This window comes from Bombina bombina, chromosome 9, assembly GCF_027579735.1.
Source record: "Bombina bombina isolate aBomBom1 chromosome 9, aBomBom1.pri, whole genome shotgun sequence".
Lineage (NCBI taxonomy): Eukaryota > Metazoa > Chordata > Amphibia > Anura > Bombinatoridae > Bombina > Bombina bombina.
In genome coordinates this window covers 96,235,972-96,261,282 of record NC_069507.1, presented here as the reverse complement: position 1 = coordinate 96,261,282, position 25,311 = coordinate 96,235,972, and the positions used below count along the sequence as shown (strand labels likewise).

General features: G+C 40.9%; 1 protein-coding gene across 1 annotated transcript in view; it reads right to left on the bottom strand.

Annotated features, from left to right (window-relative positions):
• Window positions 1-25,311, bottom strand: part of NRBF2 (nuclear receptor binding factor 2) — an 81,701-nt gene that overhangs the window by 31,306 nt on the left and 25,084 nt on the right. The window contains exon 2 of the mRNA XM_053692263.1: window positions 3,381-3,465. Coding sequence (XP_053548238.1) covers window positions 3,381-3,465 — 85 coding nt within the window. The remainder of the gene's footprint in view (window positions 1-3,380; window positions 3,466-25,311) is intronic.

The window sequence follows — 25,311 nt, the reverse complement described above, 5'->3', positions numbered from 1 at the left end:
TCATGTGACCAGCTTTGCTGGGCTCTTTGCCATTTCCTGTTGGGGAAGAGAATATCCCACAAGTAAGGATGACGCCGTGGACCGGACACACCGTTGGAGAAAGTAATTTATCAGGTAAACATAAATTCTGTTTTTAAACAACTTTCTAATTGACTTCTATCTAAATGATGAAAGAAAAAGTCTGGGTTTCATGTCCTTTTAAATCTAATTAAATGCTATGCAGAATAATAAAAACATAATCACCATTATGCGGAATATGTTGGCGCTCTACAAATAACTGATAATGTTCCAAAAGATAAAGTTTTTTTCTTCTAAAAATGAAAACACATTTTCACTCCCCCAATGTTAATACAGTACCAAAAGGCATGCTGAGAACATACATCAGTAGGTAGCAATCTTATGCATTAGGCCCACATAGTCACTGACAGTCCCTGTGCGTACGTGAGGGCCAGTTGTGAATAAATAGCACTTACAGGACTACGTCATGGCACTTGCTACAGTGTTGGCACGGGGGGCTTATAGCAGTAAACACGTTTACTTATTAGGAGAATAGTCTTCAAAATACAGGCAAACAATGCAATTTGTTTTAAACAAAATAGTTATTTTACTTCTTTGGATGTGTTCATGGTTTCTAAAATAATTACTACATGGAATCAACAGCTTTAATTTGCAAAGCGCCAAGAGGTTATGCAGTGTTAGACAGTGAATCGGTACAGGAGTTACAGAATGTTATAGAGATACAACCAACTTCCAAAAGAGAAGATTAGTGGAAGGCGAGTAATGAATTCCTGGCACAAATGGGACTCATAAAAATAGAGAAGGGATATCTGTTAAAGGGACAGTCTAGATAAGATTAAACTTTCATGATTCAGATAGGAAATGCAATTTTAAACAACTTTCCACTTTACTTTTATCATCAAATTTGCTTTGTTCTCTTGATATTCTTTGTTAAAAGCTTAACCTAGGTAGGCTCATGCTAATTTCTAAGCCCTTGAAGGCTTAGTCTTATCTCCGAGCAGAGCATTTTGTCAGTTTTTCACAGTTGGACACTGCTAGCTCATGTGTGCCATATAGATAACATTGTTCATGGAGATACAGTATTGGATAACTACTGCCTGGCTATGTGTATATGCAGGCATGTTAGAAAAAAAAAAAAGAGCTTTTGCTGTTCTACTGGAAACAGAAGACGTGTTTGTGAAAGGCGCGTCAGGGGAGTCGCACATGGAGTGCATCTCCATTTTTAATAAGCTTGCCTCTCTGCGTTCATGATTTTTCAAACTAATATCTAGGTGGTATGATGACAATCTAGATGGATAATGATAATATAGCTCCCGGATTGTAGGAGCTTAGTCGTCAGTGTATATACAAAGAGAGAAGCGCTCTACCAGGAACGAACAACAGCTTATTAGCTAGTTCTATGGCGATTTACCACCCAGGAGCAGCTTCTTTTAGACCAGTGTGCTTTTCACAGAGAAAAACTTTCCTGAAGTATATCAGTCTGATCCTGCCAAGTAAGGTCAGTCCAGCCCCGAAATACCAGGCAATTCTCCTCTGAACAAGGAATATGACAACCTCAGACAATTGTTTCGGCCTCCTATGGGTCTCGTCAGCAAGGTGCAGCCACATTCCTCTAAGCACACTGGGCAAGTCTGGTTTCCCCTATCACCCCATAGGGAGACCTACCTAGGGTCATATTAATTTGCAAACAAAGAGAACGCTCTACCAGGAATGAACAACAGCTCATCAGCTAGTTCTATGGCGATAGTCAGTGTATCTACTTTAGTATGAATAGGTTCAATTTGCAATGCTCTGGAATATAAATGATAAAACTAGGGCACCAATATAAAAGTGACAATTTACAGCCACAAATTACCGCACTTAATTTGTTCAAAATATAAAGCTGAGACAATGAGTTTTTAATTTGGCTTGAATACAATATATGTGTATGTCTGAATGATATTCAATTCTTTATTTTCTAATCGAAGTTAATAAAAGTTACATTTTAAAATAACTGAAATATTAGCTACAATTTTTGTGATTTAAAGGTGTAAACACACTCTCTTTAGTCATTTCTCTTTTGACTTAGTTAATCTAAGCATATATAAAAACGAGACTGTGCACAATTTCATAATGGAAGTAAATTGGAAAATCTCTCTAAAAAAAACTTTAATCAGTAGGTAAGTGAGCAAGCTGTTAACAGCCGTAAAATTAGTGAAAAGATGCTTAAAGGTAAACTTTGGTGAATGAAAGCCCGTTTTTTAAAAATACTATTAAAAACAGGGGCACTTTCATTCATTAAAGTTTACAAAGCAGCCGTTTTGTTAAAAAAAAATTACTTTTTTTTTTTTATTTCACAGCTAGAGCAGCTTCCCCCACCTAGAGATCCTCTATTCACACGTCAGCAATGACTAATCCTGCTTCCTCCAATCACAGCTTCCCCCCCAGGGTAGTCATTGCCTGAGGCCATGCTGTGATTAGAGGAAGCAGGATTAGTCATTGCTGACGTGTGAATAGAGGATCTCTAGGTGGGGGAAGCTGCTCTAGCTGTGAAATAAAAAAAAAGTTATTTTTTTTATAACAAAACTGCTGCTTTGTAAACTTTGATGAATGGAAGTGCCCCTGTTTTTAATAGTATTTTAAAAAAACTGCTTTCATTCACCAAAGTTTACCTTCACTTTAAAGGGATATGAAAACCAACATTTTTCTTTCATGATTCAGATACAGCATGCACTTTTAAACAACTTTCTAATTTACTACTATTATAATTTTTTTTTGTTCTTGGTATCCTTTGTTAAAAAACAGGGATGTATGCATAAGTGCCGGCCCATTTCTAGAGCACTATATGGCATCAGTTTTGCAAGAATGTTATCTATTAGCAAGAGCACTATATGGCAGCACTATTTCCTTACGTGTAGTGCTTCAGATGCCTACCTAGGTTTCTCTTCAACACAGAATATCATGGGAACAAAGCAAATTTGATAATAGAAGTAAATTGATTTTTTTTTTTTAAATTGTAAGCTCTGTCTGAATCACAAAAGTAATTGTTTAGGTTTCATTTCCCTTTAAATTGACCTACTGAGGATACTAACAAACAATGCAGATGACAAATGATAAGTGTGAATTGTGCAATGGGGCAGATTTAGTCGTCTTTAACTGGACACTTTCTCATCAGTTCTTAGTACCAAGAAGGGATACTGATAAACTGAGAAAAAGTACGTCAGAAAGGGAATTCCTTAGGAACTTTCTGAATTTTACAAAGAGATTTTACAAGGAAACATTGTTCTGTGGTTAATTTTACAATTATAGGAAAAGATACTTATCAAAGCCTCCAAAATATTTAATCTGAAATGACAATCTACAGTTAGTCCCTTTATACACACCTGCAGCTTTCTTGTGACATGCAATTGCTTCTTCATATTTCCCTGTTGCCAAAAACCGGTCTGCTTTTCTACTTTGTTGATGTGCCTATAAAAAAACCCCACAAAAAATGAAATAAGTAAATCTACAAGGTTATTCATCCTGAAATAAAGATTAGTTTTTAATTATGTAGCATGAGGCTGTATATTTATGGTCGTAAAGTTGAATTTTTTGGGTAAATTAATTTCAATAATACATACACAATGTCATGAGGTTTCTGTAAGATTATTTTTGGCATTGTTTCTGTCTAGTTGATATCACGTATTCTTGGTTTTGTAGTTCTCAAAGCTGTGAATTTGTCTGCAGAAATAACATGCCCCTGCTTCACAGCAAAAATGTTAAAGGGATAGTAAAGTCCAAATTAAAGTTTCATGATTTAGATAGGACATGTAATTTTAAACAACTTTCTAATTTACCTTTCTCATCAAATTTGCTTTGTTCTCTTGTTATTCTTAGTTGAAAGCTAAACCTAGGTAGGCTAGTATGCTAATTTCTAATCCCTTGAAGGCCGCCTCTGCATTTTACAGTTTTTCACAGCTAGAGGGCGTTAGTTCATGTGTTTCATATAGAGAACATTGAGCTCTTTATTTGAATATGAAGGCATCTAAGCTAAGGAGCCAGATAAATTTTGGTTTAGCACTGGACAGCACTTGTTTATTGGTGCTGTCCAATCAGCAAGCACAGCCCAGATTGTGAACCAAAAATGGGCTGGCTTCTAAACTTACATTCTTGCTTTTCAAATAAAGATAGCAGGAGAATGAAGAAAAATTAATAGGAGGACTAAATGAGAAAGTTGCTTAAAATTGCATGCTCTGAATCATGAAAGAAAAAAAATTGTGTTCAGTGTCCCTTTAAAGGGACATAAATATAATATTTTTTTTTATGACTCTCAGAGCATACAATTTTCAGATTCACTTCTTTAATAATGTGCTTCATTCTCTTGTCATCCTTTGTTGAAGGAGAGCAATGCCCTACTGGGAGCTAGGAGAACACATTGGGTGAGCCAACGACAAGCAGCTAGCTCACAATAGTGCATTACTCCTGAGCCTACCTATGTGCGCATTTTTAACAATGGATACCAATAGAACAAAGCAAATTAGATTAGGAGTAAATTGGATATACTTTTCATGAAAGTTTAATTTTGACTTTAATGTCCCTTTAATGCCATTGCTCCCCTGCAAATCTATGTAAACAAAATCAACTCTTACTAAGTTTTAAGAAGCTCAATGAAAAGAAGATTGTTTAGAGGAAAACATATCTGCACAAGGAGATAAGTGTGAGCAGGGAGGGGCAAGCATTAAAAATGTTATTGTTTCAGTAAAATAAAGCTATTAAAATTGTTGTTATTAAGGTAATCATCATTTTTCTCCTTCCAATAAAGAACAGCTGAAAACATGAGCCTATTAAACTGTAACTAGTTCACTTACCAATAATTTCAATGATCTATTTATGTATTTTTTAATGGTATATAAAATCAGTAATTTTCTAATATAAATGGATAAAATGATCTTAAAAGTTATTATTATAAAAGTGAAACCTTTATGTAGAACAGAGCTTTCCAAACTTTTTATGTTGGTGACACACTTTTTAGACCTACATCATTTCGCGACACAGTAATTCAGTTGTACCAGCAAAAAGGAGGTTAAACTAACTTGTTTTAAGAGATACGGACACATACATGAATCATATAATAATGAAATGTATTTACAAGTAACAGTATGTATGTGCAAGAATTAAAAAAAAGTTTAATAACACCAATACCTACTTACTATTTTAATGGGATGTATGAGGTTGAATTTCTGAATATTTGGTGGAATATTAGATAAAGACACTCGCATTTCATCATCAAGCATTTCTAAAGCTTCCAGTTCCTATCCATATATCAAGAGCAGGAGCAGCAATGCACTACTGGGAGCTAGTTGCAAAAAAAAAACCCCACTGACTTCTGACTTCAGCTCAGCGTTTAAGCTGCTTCCCTCATAGCTCGGTGAGTCTGACTACTGCCCACGCTGCAAACACACTGCTCTCCCACTCACTGACTACACGTGCAGTCACAAGCAAATTAAGGAGACTACACGTGCAGTCAGGAACCAATGTGCCGCCAATGGGAATAGTTTTAGTTCCCACTGAGCTGCGCCAATAGGTTAAGATGATCTGTGTCCCCCTAGGTATCAATCACGTGTCAACCATGTGATATGCATAATATGCAGGTGGAAAGTCAGAAACCAAAAAAAAAAATTACAAATAATTTGTGCTGAAGCAGGGACACACCTACACACTGCTGCCGACACACTAGTGTGTCCCGACACACAGTTTGGAAAGCACTGATGTAGAAAACCGTGATTTAAATTGAGTCTTACTGCTAACGATATAAATCAAATCCACCCTGGAGCAGTCAGAGATTTTGTAGGAATAAAGTCAGGTGCATGATTAAACATTTATACCAAACAGGTGCTAATGATTATCAATTTGACCCGTTCATGATAAGGTGTAAGTGCTTAGATCAGAACAAATTTCCGATCTAAAAACTCTTGCTGTAAAAATGAAATCAACTGATGGTTGATGTGATCACGTGATTTCAAGACCAAATTGGATCGTGCGGGACTGCCTACTCTGCTAGGCATGCCCCTTAATCTGACTCTTGCTTGCGTCAAAGTGGGAGGCTGCTGGGTGCCATATAAAGGTAGGACATTCTATGCCGTTCTTCAGCGTTAAAGCCCATCGCTGTTAGGAAGGAATGGAACTTCCTAAAGGCATGAAGGAGTTAATATGTAGGCTAGGCCTGTGCATTTGGAGGTTTCAGATGTCTCCAAATGGGAAAGGAGGCGGCCGCTTGCAGTGTTCAGCTTTTTTTTTAGAGCCAGATTTCTGATGGTGAAAGTGCAACACGCTAAAATCAGTGCAATTCCAAATCTTAGGGTATTGCAGTTTCACATGAAGAAATGCAGCTTTGAAAAGAGCCAAATGCAGCGATTGGCCGTCTTCTTTTCACATTTGGAGACATCAAAAATTTCTGAATGCAAATGCCTAATGTAGGCTGAAAAACAATCATTAACGGAAAGAGTAAAAGATGTGTAGGATGAATAAAACTGGGTGAGGAACAGTCAAACTCTGTCAACAAGGCGAGGTTGCTAAAGACATTTTATTGTCCAAAGTTATACACCATGGCAAGACACAAGGAAGTTATATTGCATCAGCAAGGTCTCTCCCAGGCAGAAACGTCAAGACAGGTTACCAGATGTGCTGTCCAAACTCTGCGGAAGAAGCACAAAGCCATGGATGCTTTTCACACTGTACCTCCAGGGGATCAGAAGCACTACGGCCGGGTGAAAGCATGCATCCTTGTCCGCTATGGACTCACGCCAGAGGCGTGAAGTTCCAAAGGCTAAAGAGACAAGAGGGGCAGCTGTTCACCAAGTGGACCCACCGGTTCACACAGTCCTTGGACTCTTGGTTTGCAGGCTGCAGTGTGACTTCGCTGGAAGAGGCTACCCAGCTCATTTTTTTAGAACATTTGTACAACAACTCCCCGGGGGAGGTCCGAGACTGGGTCAAAGATAAGGGGCCTGCAACAGCTGACCAAGCAGCCGTCCTGGCCGATCAATATTTGTATGCCAGGCCACCCCTGAGCCCCAATCGGTGACCGGCTCCACTCCCACCTCTGCCCACCCTCCGGTGCCTATGCGGTATCCCCAGACTCGCCGGTGCCTGTCCGCCCATCCGGCCCCAGCTCATCCCAGGGGTGCTACGAGTGCGGACGTGCAGGCCACATAAGAGAGTGCCCAGAGTGGAAGCCAAGGAATCCCTTTCCAGCTCAGTGGACAAGCACTCCTGTCAGTAGCTACTAAGCTGCGGCCCACTGCCTGTACACCGATGACCCCATCAACTACACCGGCTGGGCTGAAGAAGTCCTGCATGAAGTGCACCCCGCAACTGGTGACAATCGCCGACACCATTGCCAGGACGTCTGGGTCAATGGGCAGGCAGCACAGGGACTAAGGACACTGGAGCTACAGTCACCCTGGTCCAACCCCACCTGGCCCCCGCTTCCGGCCATACAGGGAGGATACTTGCCGTTGGGGTGGCTGTGGGTGCCGTACTAAGGATCCCCACCTGGATTGCGGTGTTGGGCTGCTTGCTGAGGTCTTACTGGGAAAAGACCTTGGCCACCTTGCCTAGGCTTTTGAGGGGGATAAACACCAGGATGTTGCTGCAGTGATCACCTGCCAGCAAGCCAGACGCCAAGCCACCACATCTGATCTGGGGACCCAGTTTAGACATTTTGCCCCGACTCCTATCTTACTCCTACCCTCTACCCTGACTTGCCGCTCTGACTCCAACCCTACCCCTTGACCAACCCTCCTGGGCGTCCCCTATCCGACTTCTCACAAGAGACCTTGAGCGACCCAACCCTAGCCCCTTACCGAGACAGAGTAGGCACTGACCCCCAGGGAGGAACATTTCCAGTGGGAGAGGGGGCTCCGGTACGAGAAAAGGGCCGCTGCCCAATCGTCAGCTGGTTGTACCGAAGAAGTTTCGGTCCTACCTGCTGCGGATAGGGCATGATAGTCCCCTAGCTGGACATTTAGGAAAGTCCAGTACCCACCACTGCCTGATCCAGAGATTCTTTTGGCCAGGAATTACAGTAGACATTAAGGACTACTGTAAAACTTGCCCAGTGTGTCAGAAGGTAGGGAAGACAAGAGACCACACTAAAGCTCCCCTGAATCCCCTGCCCATTATTGGTGAGCCCTTTAGTAGAGTAACAGTAGACATAATTGGACCTTTGGCCCGACCTAGCCCCACTGGGAAGAAGTATATATTTACAGTGGTTGACTATGCTACCCGATAACCAGAGGCAATCCCCTTGGCCAATATCCAAGCGGAGACAGTGGCAAATGCAATGCTCCGGAGTCCGGATATTCACCAGGGTAGGCTTCCCCCGGAAAGTGATCTCCGACCAGGGAACCCAATTCACTGCTGTGTTCCAGAATCTTGACTAAACACTGTGCTTGTTAAAAACTATGTAAATGTTTTAGCTAAGACTGATTGTTTGCATATAAAAAATTGCTATAAAATGTTTGATTAAAAACTATATCAACAGTAAGAAAGACACTTATACTTACTATAAATGAAAGAAACCTATCCTATATAGGAAGGTAAGGGGACCCCTACACCTAGTGAGAGCCCATTGGGAGGGGCCCACAGAAGAGGAAAGACCATTCGATGTGGCGTACGTCCTCCAACTCGGGGACCGACTAAAGGACCTCCCCAACAGGGTGCGAGAAAACCTTCAGGTTGCTCAAAGAAAACAGAAACGGTGGTACGACCAAAATGCTCATACTCTGACCTTGACAGTAGGGCAGACGGTCTTAGCTCTGAAGCCTTTCAAAACAGATAAGCTACAGGCCACCTGGCAGGGTCCCTACCAGGTGGTGGAACAGCTGAATGAGACCACCTACCTGGAAGCCAAATTTTCAGATGACCAAGTCCGCCGGACCTTTTATGTGAACATGTTAAAGGTATACCTGGAAAGGACCCAGGATGTGGCCGCTATCTGTGCTCCGGCTGTACAGAACTCAAAATATTCCCATGCTGGAGCTCCCTGAGCAAAATGAGACCCCCCAAGGAGTAGCCGACATCCCCCTAGACGAGAGGTTAGAGACTGGACAGAGAGAGCAAATCCAGCGACTCCTCGTAGACAGACTAGATATGTTCTCTACTGTCCCTGGGTACATCGAAGCGGCCATACACCGAGTGGAGACTCCGGGACAAGCCCCCCTACGAAAGGCAACCTACAGGGTCAGGGCAGTATGCACAGTGAGCTCAGGGGAATGTTGGACCTTGGTGTTGTTGAACCGTCCAACAGTCCCCCCTGGGCCTCCCCGATGGTGCTGGTACCCAAGAAAGATGGGACTACCCGGTTCTGCATTGACTACCGTAAGCACGACAACTGACGCTTATTTATCCACCGAGTCAATGACCAATTAGACAGAAATGCCCGCGGCCACTTCCTGACCACTCTCGACCTCTGCAAGGGATACTGGCAGATCCCTTTAGACCCTGATTCCGTCACCAAGTCTGCCTTCATCACACCCTTCGGCCTCTACCAGTTCAAGGTCATGCCGTTTGGGATGAAGAACGCTCCAGCTACCTTCCAAAGGAACGATGGCTTCCAGGATTATGCCTGCGCATACCTGGATGACATCGCCATCTATAGCGACACCTGGGAGGACTATTTGGTCCACCTAGGAATCATTTTAGATTGCATCAGGGCCTCCGCCGCTCTGACCCTGAAGCCAGACAAATGCACCATAGGACGCTTGGAGGTCCAGTACCTGGGCCACAGAGTGGGCTGTGGAAAGCAGCGGCCGGAGTCGGACAAAATTGAGGCAATGGTGAACTGGCCAACCCCCAAGACCAAAACACAAGTCCTAGCTTTTTTAGGAACCACCGGGTATTACCATAAATTTGTCCCCAATTACAGTGCCCTGGCAAAGCCCCTGACAGACCTAACATGTAAGCGACTCCCGACAGGTCCTGTGGTCCCCAGAATGTGAGACTGCCTTCCAGAGCCTCGTCTGCCTTGATCTCTGCCCATGTCCTAGCCGTTCCTGACTCCACCAAACGTTGTGTCCACACAGATGCTTCTATGTTCGGGTTAGGAGCAGTCCTAAGCCAGGTAGATGAGGAGGGGCAGGACCACCCCGAAGCTTACATCAGCCGAAAGCTATTGCCCAGGGAATTAGCCTACGCAGCGGTGGAGTGCCGTCTGGCCCTAGTGTGGGCCCTTAAGAAACTGCAGCCCTACCTCTATGGGAGGCCTTTCACCATCCTCACGGATCATAACTCCCTCGTATGGCTCCACAAAATGTCTAGGGACAATGGGCGATTGCTGCAGTAGAGTTAAGCCCTGCTGCCCTTCAACTTTGAAATTTAGTACAAGCCGGAAAAGAGCAATGGAAACGCTGATGGACTTTCCCGGCAAACAAATGGAATAGCTCCGGGTCTGCTGGGGGAGCGGTCACGGATACCAGGTTGCAGGGGTAAACCTCCACCCCTCTACTACCTCACCCCCTCCTATTTCTAAGCGGATTTTAGCTTTTTGAGAGCCATGGCGATCTCCCAGACCTTGGATTTACTTTGTTTGTGAGTCACAGATCATCAGGAAAGAGCTGGTCCCTGACCGCCTAGTCTCTATCCGGCCGACCGGGCCCCTGGAACTTCCAGTCGGCCACATCGACCCGCATCCCCGGTGTCCCTTACCCCAGGTCGCTACAGCGGTCTCTTGTCCCAGAGCTCCGCTCTTTTGGGGATTGGTACCCTTGGGGAGGGCAAGAGGTGGGGTGATTGCCGGAGGGGAGCTCCCTTGGGAACCGGAGGTTCCGGGCCCCTCTACAACCACCACTCTCCAGTGGCCTTCCCGGTGTACGTTTAGTCACCCATAGCTCTGGCCCTCAGCCATGGATCATGTCGCTTTTTGGACTATAACAGCTGGGGAGCAAGGGCTTCCGCTCCCCCCGGATCACCCCAGAACCACCATCCTTATACTGCTGCACACTATGGGACCATGGAGTCTAGGGATGGCGCCAGCCTGTCTGGAGGGGCGGGAAATTTAGGGGACTGATAAGGCTCTTATCTTGATGAGATTGTGTATATAATATATACTGAAATATGTTTTATGCTGCATCAGTGGCTGCAAGGGTGTTTATAAGCAGTTGTCACATCAATAAGACGTATCTGATCTTTAACATGACATTTAACCTGCTTCTGTGTAATGCCTGATATAGTCAAGGCAAAGTATCAGTTTATTAGTCCTATATGCATTTCACAGTTATTAAGAAGGGCCTGTAAACTTAAAGGGACAGTCAACACCAGAATTTCTATTTTAAAAGATAGATAATCCCTTAAATTACCTATTCCCCAGTTTTGCATAACCAACACAGTTATAATAATACATGTTACCTCTGTAATTACCTTGTATCTAAGACTCTGCAGACTGCCCCCTAATTTGAGTTATTTCAGACTTGCATATTAGCCAATTAGTGCTCACTCCTCTGTAAATTCACATGCATGAGCTCAATAATATCTATATGAAACACATGAACTAATGCCCGCTAGTGGTGAAAACCTGTCAAAATGCATTTAGATTAGAGGCGGCCTTCAAGGTCTAAGAAATTAGCATATGAACCTCCTAGGTTTAGCTTTCAACTAAGAACAAAGCAAAATTGGTGATAAAAGTAAATTGGAAATTTCTTTAAAATTACATGCCCTATTTGAATCATTCATTTTTTTTTGGACTTGAAAAACTTGAATGGTTTGGATAGTGTATAACATTTTAAACAACTTTTGATTTTAGTTCTATTATCAATTTTGCTTAGTTCTCGGGTGGTATTATGAAGTAGATAAGTGTGGGTCGTGGAAAACATTACAACATTATAAAAAAACATAATTTATGTTAGAACTTACCTGATAAATTCATTTCTTTCATATTAGCAAGAGTCCATGAGCTAGTGACGTATGGGATATACATTCCTACCAGGAGGGGCAAAGTTTCCCAAACCTCAAAATGCCTATAAATACACCCCTCACCACACCCACAAATCAGTTTAACGAATAGCAAAGAAGTGGGGTGATAAGAAAAAAGTGCGAAGCATAAAAAATAAGGAATTTGAATAATTGTGCTTTATACAAAAAAATCATAACCACCTCTAAAAGGGTGGGCCTCATGGACTCTTGCTAATATGAAAGAAATGAATTTATCAGGAAAGTTCTTACATAAATTATGTTTTCTTTCATGCAATTAGCAAAAGTCCATGAGCTAGTGACGTATGGGATAATGAATACCCAAGATGTGGATCTTCCACGCAAGAGTCACTAGAGAGGGAGGGATAAAATAAAGACAGCCAATTCCGCTGAAAATAATCCACACCTCAAAACAAAGTTTAAATCTTATAATGAAAAAAACTGAAATTATAAGCAGAAGAATCAAACTGAAACAGCTGCCTGAAGTACTTTTCTACCAAAAACACATCAAAATGGTAGAATTTAGTAAAAGTATGCAAAGAAGACCAATTTAATGCTTTGCAAATCTGATCAACCGAAGCTTCATTCCTAAATGCCCAGGAAGTAGAGACTGACCTAGTCGAATGAGATGTAATCCTTTGAGGCGGAGTTCTACCCGACTCGACATAAGCATGATGAATCAAAGACTTTAACCAACATGCCAAAGAAATGGCAGAAGCCTTCTGACCTTTCCTAGAACCAGAAAAGATAACAAATAGACTAGAAGTCTTTCGGAAATCTTTAGTAGCTTCAACATAATATTTCAAAGCTCTAACTACATCCAAAGAATGCAACAATCTTTCCTTAGAGTTCTTAGGATTAGGACACAACGAAGGAACCACAATTTCTCTACTAATGTTGTTAGAATTCACAACTTTAGGTAAAAATTTAAATGAAGTTCGCAACACCGCCTTATCCTGATGAAAAATCAGAAAAGGAGACTCACAAGAAAGAGCAGATAATTCAGAAACTCTTCTAGCAGAAGAGATGGCCAAAAGAAACAAAAAACTTTCCAAGAAAGTAATTTAATATCCAGCGAATGCATAGGTTCAAACGGAGGAGCTTGAAGAGCCCCCAGAACCAAATTCAAACTCCATAGAGGAGAAATTGACTTAATGACAGGTTTTATACAAATCAAAGCCTGTACAAAACAATGAATATCAGGAAGATTAGCAATCTTTCTGTGAAAAAGAAGAGAAAGAGCAGAGATTTGTCCTTTCAAGGAACTTGCAGACAAACCTTTATCCAAACCATCCTGAAGAAACTGTAAAATTCTAGGGATTCTAAAAGAATGCCAAGAAAAATGATGAGAAGAACACCAAGAAATGTAAGTCTTCCAGACTCGATAATATATCTTCCTAGAAACAGATTTACGAGCCTGTAACATAGTATTAATTACGGAGTCAGAGAAACCTCTATGACGGAGAATAAAGCGTTCAATCTCCATACCTTCAAATTTAAGGATTTGAGATCCTGATGGAAAAAAAGGACCTTGCGATAGAAGGTCTGGTCTTAACGGAAGAGTCCACGGTTGGCAAGTAGTCATCCGGACAAGATCCGCATACCAAAACCTGTGAGGCCATGCTGGAGCTACCAGCAGAACAAACGAACGCTCCTTTAGAATCTTGGAAATCACTCTTGGAAGAAGAACTAGAGGAGGAAAGATATAGGCAGGATGATACTTCCAAGGAAGTGACAATGCATCCACTGCTTCCGCCTGAGGATCCCTGGATCTGGACAGATACCTGGGAAGCTTCTTGTTTAGATGAGAAGCCATCAGATCTATTTCTGGAAGTCCCCACATTTGAACAATCTGAAGAAATACCTCTGGGTGAAGAGACCATTCGCCCGGATGTAATGTCTGGCGACTGAGATAATCCGCTTCCCAATTGTCTATACCTGGGATATGAACCGCAGAAATTAGACAGGAGCTGGATTCTGCCCATACAAGTATTCGAGATACTTCTTACATAGCCAGAGGACTGTGAGTCCCTCCTTGATGATTGACATATGCCACGGTTGTGACATTGTCTGTCTGAAAACAAATGAACGACTCTCTCTTAGAAGAGGCCACGACTGAAGAGCTCTGAAAATCGCACGGAGTTCCAAAATGTTGATTGGTAATCTCGCCTCCTGAGATTCCCAAACCCCTTGTGCTGTCAGAGACCCCCATACAGCTCCCCAACCTGTCAGACTTGCATCTGTCGAGATCACAGTCCAGGCCGGAAGAACAAAAGAAGCCCCCTGAACTAAACGATGGTGGTCTGTCCACCACGTCAGAGTGTCGTACAATCGGTTTTAAAGATATTAATTGTGATATCTTTGTATAATCCCTGCACCACTGGTTCAGCATACAAAGCTGAAGAGGTCGCATGTGAAAACGAGCAAAGGGGATCGCGTCTGATGCAGCAGTCATAAGACCTAGAATTTCCATGCATAAGGCTACCGAAGGGAATGATTGAGACTGAAGGTTTCGACAAGCTGAAACCAATTTTAGACGTCTCTTGTCCGTCAGTTAGAGTCATGGACACTGAATCTATCTGGAAACCTAAAAAGGTTACCCTTGTCTGAGGAATCAACGAACTCTTTGGTAAATTGATCCTCCAACCATGTTCTTGAAACAACGATACAAGTCGATTCGTATGAGATTCTGCTAAATGTGAACACTAAGCAAGTACCAAGATATCGTCCAAATAAGGAAATACCACAATACCCTGTTCTCTGATTACAGATAGCAGGGCACTGAGAACCTTTGTAAAAATCCTTGGAGCTGTTGCTAGGCCAAACGGCAGAGCCACAAACTGGTAATGCTTGTCTAGAAAAGAGAATCTCAGAAACTGATAGTGATCTGGATGAATCGGAATATGCAGATATGCATCTTGTAAATCTATTGTGGACATATAATGCCCTTGCTGAACAAAAGGCAGAATAGTCCTTATAGTTACCATTTTGAATGTTGGTATCCTTACATAACGATTCAATATTTTTAAATCCAGAACTGGTCTGAAGGAATTCTCCTTCTTTGGTACAATGAAGAGATTTGAGTAAAACCCCAGCCCCTGTTCCAAAACTGGAACTGGCACAATTACTCCAGCCAACTCTAGATCTGAAACACATTTCAGAAATGCTTGAGCCTTCACTGGATTTATTGGGACACGGGAAAGAAAAAATCTTCTTGCAGGAGGCCTTATCTTGAAGCCTATTCTGTACCCTTGTGAAACAATATTCTGAATCCCAAGATTGTGAATCGAATTGATCCAAATTTCCTTGAAAAATCGTAATCTGCCCCCTACCAGCTGGGCTGGAATGAGGGCCTCACCTTCATGTGGACTTGGGAGCTGGCTTTGGCTTTCTAAAAGGTTTGGATTTATTCCAGACTGGAGATGGTTTCCAAACTGATACCGCTCCTGTAGGGGAAGGATCAGGTTTTTATTCCTTAATGTGACGAAAGGAACGAAAACGATTAGCAGACCTAAATTTACCTTTAGATTTTTTAACCTGTGGTAAAAAAGTTCCTTTCCCCCCAGTAACAGTTGAAATAAGAGAATCCAACTGTGAACCAAACAATTTATTACCTTGGAAAGAAAGGGAAAGCAAAGTTGACTTAGAAGACATATCAGCATTCCAAGTTTTAAGCCATAAAGCTCTTCTAGCTAAAATAGCTAAAGACATATACCTGACATCAACCCTAATGATATCAAAGATGGCATTACAAATAAAGTTATTAGCATGTTGAAGAAGATTAACAATGCTATGAGTATTATGATCTGTTACTTGTTGTGCTAAAGCTTCCAACCAGAAAGTTGAAGCTGCAGCAACATCCGCCAAAGATATAGCAGGTCTAAGAAGATTACCTGAACATAAGTAAGCTTTTCTTAGAAAGGATTCAATTTTCCTATCTAAAGGATCCTTAAAGGAAGTACTATCTGCCGTAGGAATAGTAGTACCTTTAGCAAGAGTGGAGATAGCCCCATCAACCTTAGGGATTTTGTCCCAAAACTCTAATCTGTCAGATGGCACAGGATATAATTGCTTAAACCGTTTAGAAGGAGTAAATGAATTACCCAAATTATTCCATTCCCTAGAAATTACTTCAGAAATAGCATCAGGGACAGGAAAAACCTCTGGAATAACTACAGGAGGTTTAAAAACTGTATTCAAACATTTAGATTTAGTATCAAGAGGACCAGAATCCTCTATTTCTAATGCAATTAAGACTTCTTTAAGTAAAGAACGAATAAATTCCATTTTAAATAAATATGAAGATTTATCAGTATCAACCTCTGAAACAGAATCCTCTGAACCAGAAAAATCATTATCAGAATGATGATGTTCATTTAAAAATTAATCTGAAAAATTAGAAATTTTAAAAGACCTTTTACGTTTACTAGAAGGAGGAATAACAGACATAGCCTTCTTAATAGATTTAGAAACAAAATCTCTTATGTTAACAGGAACACCCTGAATATTAGATGTTGATGGAACAGCAACAGGTAATGGAACATTACTAAAGGAAATATTATCTGCATTAACAAGTTTGTCATGACATTCATTACAAACAACAGCCGGAGGAACAGTTACCACAAGTTTACAACAAATACACTTAACTTTGGTAGATCCAGCATCAGGCAGCAATTTTCCAGAAGTATCTTCTGATTCAGGGTCAATCTGAGACATCTTGCAATATGTAATAGAAAAAACAACATATAAAGCAAAATTGATCAAATTCCTTAAATGACAGTTTCAGGAATGGGAAAAAATGCCAATGAACAAGCTTCTAGCAACCAGAAGCAAATAAACAATGAGACTTAAATAATGTGGAGACAATAATGACGCCCATATTTTTTAGCGCCAAAAAAAGACGCCCACATTATTTGGCGCCTAAATGCTTTAAGCGCCAAAAATGACGCCACATCCGGTGACGCCGACATTTTTGGCGCAAAAACGTCAAAAAAATGACGCAACTTCCGGCGACAAGTATGACGCCGGAAATGACAAAGAAATTTTTTTGCGCCAAAAAAGTCAGCGCCAAGAATGACTCAATAAAATGAAGCATTTTCAGCCCCCGCGAGCCTAACAGCCCACAGGAAAAAAAGTCAAATTTTAAGGTAAGAAAAATTGATTATGCATTATCCCAAATAATGAAACTGACTGTCTGAAATAAGGAATGTTGAACATCCTGAATCAAGGCAAATAAATGTTTAAACACATATATTTAGAACTTTATATAAAAGTGCCCAACCATAGCTTAGAGTGTCACAAAAATAAGACTTACTTACCCCAGGACACTCATCTACATGTAGTAGAAAGCCAAAACAGTACTGAAACGAGAATCAGCAGAGGTAATGGTATATATAAGAGTATATCGTCGATCTGAAAAGGGAGGTAAGAGATGAATCTCTACGACTGATAACAGAGAACCTATGAAATAGACCCCGTAGAAGGAGATCATTGAATTCAAATAGGCAATACTCTCTTCACATACCTCTGACATTCACTGCACACTGAGAGGAAAACCGGGCTCCAGCCTGCTGCGAAGCGCATATCAACGAAGAATCTAGCATAAACTTACTTCACCACCTCCATGGGAGGCAAAGTTTGTAAAAACCGATTTGTGGGTGTGGTGAGGGGTGTATTTATAGGCATTTTGAGGTTTGGGAAACTTTGCCCCTCCTGGTAGGAATGTATATCCCATACGTCACTAGCTCATGGACTCTTGCTAATTACATGAAAGAAATGTCTGTTATAAATGTTACTTATGCTATCCAAGGAACAAACTAATTGAATAAATTGATTTAAAGGGACAGTCTAGTTAAAATTAAACTTTCATGATCCAGATGCAATTTTAAACAGCTTTCCAATGCACTTTTATCATCAAATTTGATTTGTTCCGTTTGTATTCTTTGTTGAAAGCTAAACATAGACATATGAATGAGACTAGTAACATCTTAGAGGTGTCACTGCAAGTTACTACAATTTACTCCATTCGTTTATCCTATACACATATGGCTACACCTATATGATACCTGATTCTGTATGTGTCATCACACTAACTCTACCAGACCATATTCATTCCATTAGGTGTATTTCATATTAGATGTAATTATTTATTCTAGTAGACATTACACATCAGTTTAGACCACAGTATGAGAGGTGTAATGACTCATGTACAGGGTTACTACAAACCCATATACGATTACTTCTTTCATATACGACTAACTGGGATTTACCAATACCCATCCTGATAAGTTAATGATAATATATGTTTGAAATCATTTACACCAGAGATGCTACACAAAGGTACTGTACTATATGCCTTACGTATAAGGACATAGGATGACAACACTAAGCTCCACATGCTCCATGCTGTGAATTTTGGAAATTGTTTTGTCTAAAGTGTGCAACTCTGCGTGATAAGTCACAGGGTATAATCTAATATGTTCATGTATACAAAGTTACTGTATTATATGCCTCAAAGAATAAGTATGACAATACCAAGTTTAAAGTGTGCCACTCTGTGTGATAAGTCACAGGGTATAACTCAATATGTTCATGTATACAAAGTTACTGTACTATGTGCCTCCATGAATAAGCATGACAATACCAAGTCCCACATGCTTTATGTCATTAACTAAGCCACACAGGTTTCATGTCAGCACTTTGGGAATTGTCATGTTTCAAATTTCCAACTCTGTGCGTCAAGTCATAGGGTGTAACTCAATTGCATATGTACACATTTCATAAGTTTCTTTACACTCTTTTTTTTTTTTTTTAACATTTTTGATACTTCCCTTTTAAGCCAAATAGGAATAATCAATACCGTAGCGATTTACATGTCATTTAGGACTGTGCGTGGCGTCTCCATGGTAACATAGCAACCAAGATACCTGGAGTAAAACTAGAGGTCAGCTTGGTGTCGTAATAGCGATGTGTACGCATCCATTTATTATGATACTCAGTGTTACAAGTTCTCTTTTTATAAGATGTGAACTAGATTCAGTTTATATACACTGATACCAGTTATGAGGAGTGAAAAAGCTGATAAGCTACCTATATTCTAAACTATTATCAAATTGACCTGATGCACAGCGAATACCACATCCGACTACACCACACTGATGTTTGGATGACTTGATACTTGACACTAGCAGACACTTCATGTAAGTGATCTTGTACACAACGGGGTGTATTGAGACACGCTAAAACGGAAGTGACGAAGAAATGTGCATCACTTCCGGTTAGTTCCATCAACAACGTGGAACTATAATATATACCTTGTTTCAAAGCAACAATGTTAAGGTAGAGACTCTCGAGAACCACTCTCTGAAAAACTAGATAGAAGTGACACATTGACTAGTCGATGGGATGCTAGGAAGGCAAACGGCCAATATACATGTCTAAATACGGAAACGATGCTGATACATGACATCACTTCCGGCAATCTATACACTCCGATAGGAGGGGGAAGTCTCATTCCGATGCACAGGAAGTTAGTAGTTTTTTGGCGCCCAAACAAAACAGGAAATGTAGACCAAATCTACCAATATACACACTATATAAGGCTTATAGGCATTACCATACTTTAGTCTTGATAAAGGCCCATGACCCAGGGCTGAAACGCGTTGACAGTATTGGTAAGACTTATTCTATTTGCTGCATGTGATTTTTAGCTATATTGCACTATTGTGATATATTTGTACAGGTCACTAGCAAGACACTTCGAATCAACACTTTAGAAGATCCACTACATCACAGAGGGAGTCTATGTAAAGACCACAATATCCTTTTAGAATTTATGTTCTAAAATCGTCCATCACAGTTGTCACACCTGTTTATACAAGCCTCTTCATATAATTTTTCACTCTTTTTTCCATTTTTTTATATTTTTTCATACATTTTTTTCACGTATCTAATTTTCAATTTTTTCACGTTTTTTGACACATATTTGTCACTTTTTATATGATCATATTTTATTTTTATTCTATTTAATTTTTTTTTATTGTTTAAATTTTAATTTTGGGATTTTTCACCATCACCTACTGGAATACAACAACATTGGAATACGCCAACATATGGACACCATATTGATGTGACTCTTTCCATTAATTAACAAGGGACTAGAGAAGCTTATTTTATTTTTACTTTTAAGGTGCACCTTAGAGTCTGTTTTTAATCATTGTTTTTTTATATCCACATATTGATTCCAATATGTATTGTTCTGTATAACCCCTTTTTATATACTTTTACACACAAATAAAAAAAATATATAACTATACTATCAATCTTTTGCCGCTCTTCACTTATTTCTGATTATATTATCCCCTTTAGGTGAGCTATAACACCTATGTGTAGAGCGACTTAAGCATTGCCCCAAGCGCTTATTCTCATATCACACTTGAAAGCTAAACCTAGGTAGGCTCATATACTAATTTCTAAGCCCTTGAAGGCTGCCTCATTCTTATTTTGAGTTTCACAGCAAGACAGTGTTAGTTCATGTGTGCCATAAAGATAGCATTGTGCTCACTCCCATGGCGTTATTTATGAGTCAGCACTGATTGGCTAAAATGAATTGAAATAAGGGAGCAGTCTGCAGAGGCTTAGATACTAGGTACTCACAGAGGTAAAAAGTTTATAAATATAACAGTGTTGGTTATGCAAAACTGGGGAATGGGTAATAATTGGATTATCTTTCTTTTTAAATAACATTTTTGAAGTACTGTCTCTTTAATAATTTGTGCAAAAAAAGGAAATTTATGCTTACCTGATAAATTTATTTCTTTTACGATATGACGAGTCCACGGATTTCATCCTTACTTGTGGGATTTAACCTCCTGCTAAGAGCACCACAGCAGAGCTGTATATATATATATATATATATATAGCTCCTCCCTTCCCCTCCAGTCATTCGACCGAAGTTAGGAAGAGAAAGGAAAAGCCAAAGGTGCAGAGGTGACAAGTTTAACAAAAAATAAAGACCTGTCTTAGAAATGACAGGGTGGGCCGTGGACTCGTCATATCGTAAAAGAAATAACATTTATCAGGTAAGCATAAATTTCCTTTTCTTTTACAAGATATGACGAGTCCACGGATTTCATCCTTACTTGTGGGATACAATACCAAAAGCTACAGGACACGGATGAAAGGGAGGGACAAGACAGGAACCTAAATGGAAGGCACCACTGCTTGAAGAACCTCTCTCCCAAAAACAGCTTCAGAAGAAGCAAAAGTATCAAATTTGGAAAATTTGGAAAAAGTGTGAAGAGACGACCAAGTTGCAGCCTTGCAAATCTGTTCAACAGAAGCATCGCTTTTAAATGCCCATGAGGAAGCCACAGCCCTAGTGGAATGAGCTGTAACTACGAGCAGAAGAAATAGCAACCAAAAATAAAACTTTCCTAGATAACAACCTTATGTCTATGGAATGCATGGGTTCAAACGGAACCCCTTGAAGAACATTAAGAACTAAATTCAAACTGCAGGGTGGAGCAATTGGTCTAAACACAGGCTTGATTCTGGTCAGAGCCTGACAAAAAGACTGAACGTCTGGAACATCTGCCAAACGTCTGTGTAGTAAAATCGACAAAGCAGAAATTTGTCCCTTTAAGGAACTTGCTGATTACCCCTTCTCCAATCCCTCTTGGAGAAAAGATAAAATCTTGGGAATCCTAACTCTACTCCATCAGTAGCCCTTGGATTCGCACCAATAAAGATATTTACGCCATATTTTATGGTAGATCTTTCTAGTAACAGGTTTACGTGTCTGAATCAAAGTATCAATGACCGAATCAGAGAACCCCCGCTTAGATAAAATCAAGCGTTCAATCTCCAAGCAGTCAGTTGCAGAGAAACTGGATTTGGGTGTTGGAAGGGTCCCTGAATGAAAAGGTCCTGCCTCAATGGAAGCTTCCACGGCGGCAGAGAAGACATGTCCACTAGATCGGCATACCAAGTCCTGCGAGGACTCGCAGGCGCGAATAGAATTACTGAAGCCCTCTCCTGTTTGATCCGAGCAATCACCCGGGGAAGGAGAGCAAACGGTGGAAACACATAAGCTAGGTTGAACGACCAAGGCACTGCCAAGGCATCTATCAGTTTGGCCTGAGGATCCCTTGACCTGGATCCGTATCTTGGAAGCTTGGCATTCTGACGAGATGCCATCAGATCCAACTCCGGTCTGCCCCATCTGAGGATCAGAGTGGCAAAGACCTCCGGATGAAGTTCCCACTCCCCCGGATGAAATGTACGTCTGCTTAAAAAGTCAGCTTCCCAGTTGTCCACTCCTGGGATGTAGATTGCTGACAGATAACAAGAGTGAGCCTCCGCCCACCGAATTATCTTGGATAGTTCTGTCATCTCTAAGGAACTCCTTGTTCCTCCCTGATGATTGATGTAAGCCACAGTCGTGATGTTGTCCGACTGAAAGCGAATAAATTTGGCCGAAGCAAACTGAGGCCACGCCTGAAGTGCATTGAATATTGCTCTCGATTCCAGAATATTGATTGGAAGAAGTGACTCCGACTGAGTCCACACACCCTGAGCCTTCAGGGAATTCCAAACTGCACCCCAACCTAGTAGGCTGGCGTCCGCTGTCACCATCACCCACGAAGGGACTGCGGAAGCACATCCCCTGGAACAGATGATCCTGCGACAACCATCAGAGAAGAGAGTCTCCTGATCTAGATCTATCTGAGGAGACTAATCTGAATAATCTCCATTCCACAGTCTGAACATGCTCAGCTGTAGAGAACTGAGATGAAAACGCGCAAACGGAATGATGTCCATTGCCGCCACCATCAATCCAATTACCTCCATGCACTAAGCCACTGATGGCCAAGGGTTGGACTGAAGGGCTCGGCATGTATTCAGAATCTTCAACTTACTGACTTCCGTCAAGAAGATTTTCATGGATATAAAATCTATTAGAGTTCCTAGGAAGGGAACCCTTGTCTGTGGAATTAGTGAACTCCTTTCTAGATTCACCTTCCATCCATGAGTCCTTAGAAAGCACAGAACTATGTCAGTATGAGACTGTCAGTTGATAAGACGGCGCCTGGGTCAGAATATCGTCCAGATAAGGCGCTACTGCAATGCCCCGCGGTCTGAAAACCGACAGCAGAAACCCTAGAACCCTTGAAGATTATGGGTGCCGTGGCCAGTCCGAAAAGAAAAGGCCACGAATTGAAATTGTTTGGCCAGAAGGCAGATCTCAGGAACTTGTAATGATCACTGTGGATAGGAATAAGAAAATATGCATCCTTTAAGTCCACGGAAGTCATATATTGACCCTCTTGGATCAATGTAATAATTGTCCGAATAGATTTAGATTCTTCCTTGAGACCACAAAAAAGATTTGAATAAAACCCCTGCTTCTGTTCCTGTATTGGAACTAATCGAATTATGCCCATAGAAGAGAGATCTCTTACATAACGTAAGAACGCCTCTCTTGTATCTGATCACCAGATAATCATGAAAGAAGAAACCTTCCTCTAGGAAAGGAATTCTTTAACTCCAACTGGTACACTTGAAGCACAATTCAAGTATCTAGGGATCCTGAACGTCTCTTATCCCAGCCTGGGTAAAGAGATAAGTCTGCCCCCTACGAGATCCGGTCCCCTTGCAAGGAACAATCAAAAACAAATTCAGCCGATGCCTCTGTAGGCCAAAAATTCAACCATAAGGCACCGCGTGCCAAGACAGAAACCCGAACTCTTAGCCGCCGAGATAAGCATCCTTTACCAAGAAATCTGCAAGGAAATATCAGAAATTTTATAACTGAAACAGCTAAGTTAAAAGTAGTAATTGTTGTGTGTTGCTGTGCCATCCTAATACACAAAAGTGGAATGCACACCAAGAAAAAGCAGTAAGGTCCTAATAAAAAAAATGACCCCGACTGTTATCATTGAGACTATTTACTTATTGGACAAAAGCAATGTACAGTCGCAAGCAAAAGTGCATCACCAGCTTCAGAAATGTACATGCAAATTTGGGTACCTGCCAATCTTAGGATTTCGGCAAGGCGCCAAGAAAAGAGCATGCACTGAACAGAAAGAACTTAATTCTATTTCAATGAAGGGTGCAAAAGGAATTAAAACTTCTCATAAGAAACGATACTGTTTCTTTAATGAAGTACATGTGTGTGTATTGGGTACTTGTAAAGCGCAGCAAATCACCCGTAAAGGTTGTAAGGCGCTGTTCAAGTTATCTTCCACTTGCGTTATCCATATCACAAAGGAAGGTTAACAAACAAACAGTTGCAAACTGAACACAGAAAAAGTTACTTGTCCTTTAAATCTCAAAGTAACCTATTATAGCGAGTTGTTATATCATCCTACAACAAGGATGAACAAACAAACCAACAGTCATAAAATCCTTAATAAAAAGGTACACTTTTTTAAAAAAATTTGCACTGTCACTTTAAATTGTAAAAATATGACTCATTGCTGTCACGCAGCAAAACAATCTATCTTATAAGCATAGTAAATAAGGTAACACCAAAAAAATGACTAAGAACATTAAAGGCAACCACTTTGCACAAAACCGCAGAGCACTGCCTGTGTGTCAAAAATTCAATTGGGCACAATCCTATAAAATAAATTTGGATTGGGATGCCCGGAATTACTAGACTCCTGACAGTCAAAGCTGATGAGGGAGTAATTAGGTCAGGATGTAGCATACAAAAAAAAATGTGACTGTCGCTTTAAATGTTAAACAGAAAAAACCACACACTTTTTCTTTTCATTTTATTACATATCCTGCCAGAATCCTCCCTGCAACAGGGGAACTAAGACTATGATCCGACTCATTCTGTCAGTCAGTCAGCCTAACATAGGGGACAAGTGTCTGCATACAAAGACCCGATAATATGCATCCTTTGTTTTAAACTGGGTTGAAACACGCCAAGTAAATGGTGTCCTAAAGATCGCCCCACCTGGGTGGTGATGTAGCGGACAATTCCCGGCGGTAAGGAAGAGACTTAGGTGAACCGCCGGGAGTACTACATAAACCCCTGTAAACATAGGGTGCCATCTGCCCAATAGGTCCCTCCCGCCGTCAAGCCAGAGAATAATGACCCGCCGGGATCCAATAACAAAAAGGGTGCGAAAGGACAACGCGTCCCCAAGGACCGCCCTCCGTGGGCGTATACAGATTCTTAAACAGACATCTCTCAGTCGCCATCTTAACTGCCGGGAGATGTAAAAAAATGTTAAATAAATGTTAAATAAATGTCGCCATAAGCACAGCATAACTGTAAATACCCCTCCATTACTAGGGAGAAAGTGGCCAACATATACAGTATTACCCGGTCGGCATTGCTCTTTATATGCAAAC